This window comes from Marmota marmota, unplaced genomic scaffold (genome assembly GCF_001458135.2).
Source record: "Marmota marmota marmota unplaced genomic scaffold, marMar, whole genome shotgun sequence".
Classification (NCBI taxonomy): domain Eukaryota; kingdom Metazoa; phylum Chordata; class Mammalia; order Rodentia; family Sciuridae; genus Marmota; species Marmota marmota.
Genome location: NW_025999977.1, coordinates 17,687,995 through 17,694,571, shown reverse-complemented (window position 1 = coordinate 17,694,571; position 6,577 = coordinate 17,687,995). Strand labels below are relative to the sequence as shown.

Here is a 6,577-nt window from a genome sequence, read left to right as displayed (position 1 = left end):
GGTAAAGCATGTCCCTCCGTCAGAGAGTGACTCCTGAGGAGGGACTTGACTCATTGGTGAGCTGCCTGCAGTCAATACTCACAGAAGCTGGGAGAGTGACTGGTTCCATGGAGCCAGTAGATATGGGGAGTCTACCACAGGCCTCACCATAGGCCTGAAAAACTACTTCCTACAGGTCATTATCATCAACAGGTCCTCTATTACTCCATGGTCACTGTGGCCGCTGAATAAACCAAGATGTTGGCAGAAGTTCTGGATCTTCCATTAACAGAGAGCATTCATTTGGGCCCCACATTTCCAAGAATTAACCTGATTTCTACCCCTTTGGCCTTTCTACCAAATGGATGCTTTGGCCCAGTGACAATAAAGGACTTCGTCCAAGAGAGCCACTGTTCCTGAAAACAAAATATTTCCTTCAAATATGAAAGATCTGTCACCATTAAGGACTTTACCAGAAAATTAGTAAGAATAATTATAAAAGAATATGACTAATTTCAAAGATAAATACAGGAATTTTATATCCGGATCAATGTTGCCCTGTTCAAAGTAGTTGTGTTTTGGCAATTTGAACTTGAGACTGCTTTGGAAACTGTACTTTGGGAATTTGTTTTAAAGCCTACAAACTATTTTTATGGAATAAATGATAATATGGTATACAGAATTTAGGCCCAGAAGAAAATGGATCTGAATCCTAATATTTACCACAGATAGCTATTTTTCCTTAGCCAAGTCATTTAATCTTTGAGTATCTTTTTTCTTTCTTCTGTAAAAATCAAAATAATAACTACTGCTATAGGGCTATTGTGAGAATTAAATGAGAATATTTACATAAAATCCTAAGCATAATACTCGGACTGTTGCTTTATTTCTTGTTTCCTCCTTTCTCATTCAATGAGAGGTATCAGAAATAGGCAACATGTCCTGAACATGAGATTTGTCCTTTCATAAAGACTATTCATTATGGAATCATTTTATAATGATAGAATTATCACAAAAATAGGGTTTCTAAATACCTCATATCTCATTTCTTCTATAAACACCTTAAATTTGCATGATACATGGGTTATAATTAGTATACCAAACATTAGTGTTAACTAAAGTCCATAGTTTATTTAGATTTCCTCAGTTTCCTTTTTATGTTATTTCCTTAACATCCTTTTTATGTTCCAAGTGGCTCTTTTTGAAATAGCCAAACATCATTTGAAATAAAATTTTGTAAGTGAGGTAAATAGAATTCATTTTCAAAAAGGAGTTACCAAAAAGAAATTTAAGAAAAGAAATTAAAAATAAACTAACCTTTGATACTATTTCTGAAAAGAGACTTTCAAAAATGTTTTCAGCTGCAGCAGCAAACTCAGAATTGAGAGCTAGTTCCCAGGCAAACCATAACAGAAAACAGCACCAACAGGCACGTAGGACTGCTCAGCATGCAAGTTTCTAAGCAATCTTGCAAATCAATCTCTTCTTCATCCCCTACTAATATGCATTGCCTTCCAAACTCAAGCAAAAATTACAGCTGGGATAAAAGCAGCGGAGGGGGGGTCATCATAACCCAATTCAGGAAATTGGAATCCCAAGAAACAGTCTTTATTTGGATTCATGATATAAATTGATCTTTTACAAATAAAACACCTGGGTGAAGGATATCTCTACTCCATAGCAAATTTATTTCAGTATTTTTAAATTTTTTAATAAACTTATAAAAAATATATGCCAAAATATATTAGAAGTGATGGTTTCATCCTGAGAGGCTTATCCTTGAGTATTTGGTTTGAGGTTATAGGAGGTTGTAGATTCCATTGGACATTTGTAGAGTTGTTTTGACTAACAATGCATCCCTTATGCTGAGACCACATTTTGAAAACCATTCTCACAGGTCCTCATTTGGCCCCTTGCATAGTTAATGTAGCCTCAATATCGAATACACATACCACTGGCTGGAGGTCTGAAGTATTCAAATCACTCAAGCATGTTACAGCTAAGGATTAACAAAATCTCCTTCTATGCTCCAGAGTAATTAAAATATGCAGTTATGGGCAGAGCTGAGAATTGGGAGTGCACCTGAAATTTTGTGAAGACTCATTAAACCATCAAAGATAATCCTAAGCAAAACAAACTTCCCTGTTTACTCCCTTGGTTTTTGCATGAAAACAAGACAGTTGGTTTGTCTCATGTAAAAATGAGTGTTGAACTTCTACCTTTTACTTTTATAACTCCTTTTGGATAGACACTACTTTCAAATTATGCTTCCATGTTCTAGAAATACAGCAAACCTCAACCTACAGAGCCATTAAAATCAGGCAATGGAACTCAAGGAAGTGGAAAACATGTGGCCTCTCTTGTTTTATTCTATACAGAGTTCAGAAGATAATTCTGAATGCTTTTGTTGGAGGAAGACTCTTGTAACATATATGCTCAAGCCTTAGCAATGTTGCTGATGAAGATACTGCCACTTCTATGACACTCGTGTTACATTCACTTCTGAGCACAACTCTCTGCTTAGCCCCAGTCATACAGCAGATGAGTTAATGTAGCAAACACTTATTTGGAGAAGGGAGAGCTACACCTCTGCTCTCTGGTTTCTCTTAATCCTGACACTCTGAAAGCTTTCCAACTCTTCTCAAGAATTCTGATTCCAACAAAGGAAGTTAAAAAAAAAAAAAACTCAGAGATAAGAAAAGGAAATGTAAATGTACAGAAGCTGTTTGTGCAGAAAACCACTGAGGAAATTCTCTGTAGAAGTGCTAACAATTCTCAAATTTTAAGTATTTTTAGTAAGAAAGAAGCAATTCCTTGGGATAAGTTGGAATAGAGAGTGGGATCCACTTCACCCTTTGGATATGGATGGAAGGATACATCTCAATGGCCACATAGCAAGAGAATACTGTGGTTCTGTGGTCCCTAATCATAGTGGATCTATAATTCTTCTAAAAAAATTAGTGTGTTAATTCACTTAGCACAATGCCTTCAAGATTCATCCATGTTGTCCTATTTGGCAAGATCTCGTTCTTTTTTCTGACTGTACAATATTTCATTTTGTTTATATACCAAATTATTTTTTATCCATTCATCTGTCAATGGACATTTAGGTTGGTTCCACATTTTGGCTACTGCAAATAGTGCTATCATGAATGGGGGCTGGTATCTCTTAGAGTACTGATTTCAAATATTTTGAATAAATAACCAGAATGAGGTTTATTAGACCAAAGGGTAGTTTTAATTTTAATTTTTTAGGAACCTCCATATTATTTTCCATAGCATCGGTACCACTTCACATTCCTAACAAAGATTTCCTTTATTTCACATCCTCACCAACACTTACCTTTTTTTTTTTTTTTATTTAAAACAGCCATCCTAGCAAGTATGAGGTTATATTTCATTGTGTTTTTAATTTGCATTTCCCTGGTCATTAGTGAATTCGCATGTACTCATTGGCCACTTATGTTTTCTTTGGAAAAATGTCTATTCAAGTGCTTAGCCAACTTTTAATTGTGCTTTTTGTTAAGTAAAATAAGCCAATAAACTTATATGAGGTATCTAAAGTAATCAAACTCACAGAAGCAAAGAATAGCATAGCTGTTTCCAGGGGCAAGATGAGAGAGGGATTCAGGGATTCACTAATCAGTGAGTATGAAATTTCAGTTACACCAGATGACAAATTCCAGACATCTGTTGTACAAACATTGTGCCTATAGTTAGCAATAATGTATTTACACAATTAAAAGGGTAGATCTCATGTGAAGTGTTCTTACCAAAATAAAATTGTAAATACAATTCATATTTTTAAATTAAAAAAGAAACAAGAGAGAGAAACAGTGTGAATGTTCAGCTCTCCTGGCCAATGAGACAGATAGTTAACTGTGAGAGTTGCATTAAGTGGAAATGCAGGCAAGGTCTATGCAAACTCTGCTGGCCAAATCACTTTTCAGATTTTATTTAAATAATTTGTAAGACAGATCTGATGCTTTCTAATGCCTACAACAAAACCTTGAGCAACTAGAATAAAAGCAATATTTAGCAGAGCTGCTATCTTAGGGGGTAGGGAGGGATGGGGTTATAGGGTGATCATCACCTCAGAAAAAAGAAGAGAGACTCGCCCTACAAGGATAGATTGCTTTCAAAAGTCAGCACACTGGGGCAGTAAGATGGCGGCGGCGTGAGTTGCATGTTGTGTGAGGATTCCGGGGCCGCCGCGTCGCTCCGGCCCCGCCATGGCCGTCACCATCACTCTTAAAACGCTGCAGCAGCAGACCTTCAAGATCCTCATGGAGCCTGACGAGACGGTGAAGGTGCTGAAGGAGAAGATAGAAGCTGAGAAGGGCCGTGATGCTTTCCCAGTGGCTGGACAGAAACTCATCTATGCCGGCAAAATCCTGAGTGATGATGTCCCCATCAGGGACTACCGCATTGATGAGAAGAACTTTGTGGTTGTCATGGTGACCAAGGCCAAAGCTGGTCAGGGTACCTCAGCACCCCCAGAGGTCTCACCCACTGCTGTCCCAGAGTCCTCCATACCCTTCCCACCAGCGCCTGCCTCAGGCATGTCCCATCCCCCACCTACCACCAGAGAGGACAAGAGCCCATCGGAGGAGTCAGCCCCCACGACGTCCCCAGAGTCTGTGTCAGGCTCTGTTCCCTCTTCAGGTAGCAGCGGGCGAGAGGAAGACGCGGCGTCCACGCTAGTAACCGGCTCTGAATATGAGACGATGTTGACAGAGATCATGTCCATGGGCTATGAGCGGGAACGGGTCGTGGCTGCCTTGAGAGCCAGCTACAACAACCCCCACCGAGCTGTGGAGTATCTGCTCACGGGAATTCCGGGGAGCCCTGAGCCAGAACATGGTTCTGTCCAGGAAAGCCAGGTGTCTGAGCAGCCAGCCACAGAAGCAGGAGAGAACCCTCTGGAGTTCCTGCGGGACCAGCCCCAGTTTCAGAACATGAGGCAGGTGATTCAGCAGAACCCAGCATTGCTGCCTGCCCTGCTCCAGCAGCTGGGCCAGGAGAACCCTCAACTTTTGCAGCAAATCAGCAGACACCAGGAGCAGTTCATCCAGATGTTGAATGAACCCCCTGGTGAGCTGGCAGACATCTCAGACGTGGAGGGGGAGGTGGGTGCCATAGGCGAGGAGGCCCCACAGATGAACTATATCCAGGTGACGCCGCATGAGAAGGAAGCTATAGAGAGGTTGAAGGCCCTGGGCTTCCCAGAGAGTCTGGTGATCCAGGCCTACTTCGCATGTGAAAAAAACGAGAACTTGGCTGCCAACTTTCTCCTGAGTCAGAACTTTGATGACGAGTGATGCTGGGAGGCCAGGCCACCCACCGTCCCCACCCCACCCCACCTCCACAAAAGTTTTATAAAAGAAAAAAGTATATAAAAAAAAAAAAAAAAAGTCAGCACACTGGTGCATGCAGAACTTGTTTGCTGTCTCCATTATCTACACCGAGGGAGTGTGGCTTTGGCCATATTTGTATGATTAAGGAGCTAATGAATCACCTTGCAGTAGCTGACCTCTGAATTAGCACTGCTTGATGGTTCCTGTCAGAATCTGTGGTTTGCAAAGAGCAGCTGCTGACATGCAGTCAATGCAATAAATGACGTTTCCTAGGAGCTTGGACCAGCATGCATTTAATAACAAAAACCTTAGTTATGTATCAGACACTTGTGATATTTATAATTTATTTATAAATGAAGAATTTAACATATAAGAGTATTTGTATTCAACATACTGTCGCATCAACATAGAGTTCTCTTCTTAATCGTAATTTCAATTATTTTCCAACTGCTTAAAGTTTCTCTTTCTGTCATAAGAAATTTTGACACCATATTCACAGCATAAGATACCTTAAAATGTGATACTATAAGCATTATAGCTCCTTGTTGACTTCAATGAAATCAACTGTAATATTCAAAAATTCAATATTCATCTTCTCAGTGCTAAACTAAGTTGGAAACTAAAAAGAAGAGCAGGTTTCCAGTCAAGACTGGCTCTTAGTTTTTCATATTCATAAAAGTGAATGTTCCACACTTTGTTCCACAGAAGTGCAAGAGTATGCTCAAATCTCTGATTCTGGCCAGGCAATTTTTCATAATATCACAAAATGTCAGATAATTCATTGATAAAATGTGATTAACATCATTCTTGTGGCATCATTTCAAGGATTGGATAAGAAATTGCATGTAAAAGACCTGGCAATAAATCAAAACTACTCTAAGATTTCATCTCACTCCAGTCAGAATGGCAGCTATTAAGAATACAAACAACAGTGAGTATTGGCGAGGATACGGGGGGAAAGGCACACTCATACATTGCTGGTGGGACTGCAAATTGGTGCAACCAATCTGGAAAGCAATATGGAGATTCCTTGGAAAACTGGGAATGGAACCACCATTTGATCCAGCTATCCCACTCCTCAGTCTATACCCAAAGGACTTAAAAACTACAGGGACACAGCCACATCAATGTTTGCAGCAGCACAATTCACAATAGCTAAACTGTGGAACCAACTTAAATGTCCTTCAGTTGATGCATGGATAACAAAAATGTGGTATATAAACACAACGGAATAATATTCA

General features: G+C 39.7%; 1 protein-coding gene across 2 annotated transcripts; it reads left to right on the top strand.

Moving 5' to 3' along the window:
- The first annotated feature begins 4,135 nt into the window (after positions 1–4,135).
- On the top strand, positions 4,136–5,363 carry LOC107137111 (UV excision repair protein RAD23 homolog A-like). 2 transcript variants are annotated; one of them, XM_015479468.2, is made up of 2 exons: positions 4,136–5,121; positions 5,184–5,363. In XM_015479468.2, the coding sequence occupies exons 1-2, from the start codon at positions 4,212–4,214 to the stop codon at positions 5,240–5,242; spliced, it is 969 nt and encodes a 322-aa protein (XP_015334954.1). In that variant the 5' UTR covers positions 4,136–4,211; the 3' UTR covers positions 5,243–5,363. The 2 variants fall into 2 exon arrangements, with proteins under 2 accessions (XP_015334954.1, XP_015334953.1); XM_015479467.2 differs by having other exon boundaries at positions 4,136–5,363.
- The last annotated feature ends 1,214 nt before the right edge of the window (positions 5,364–6,577 follow it).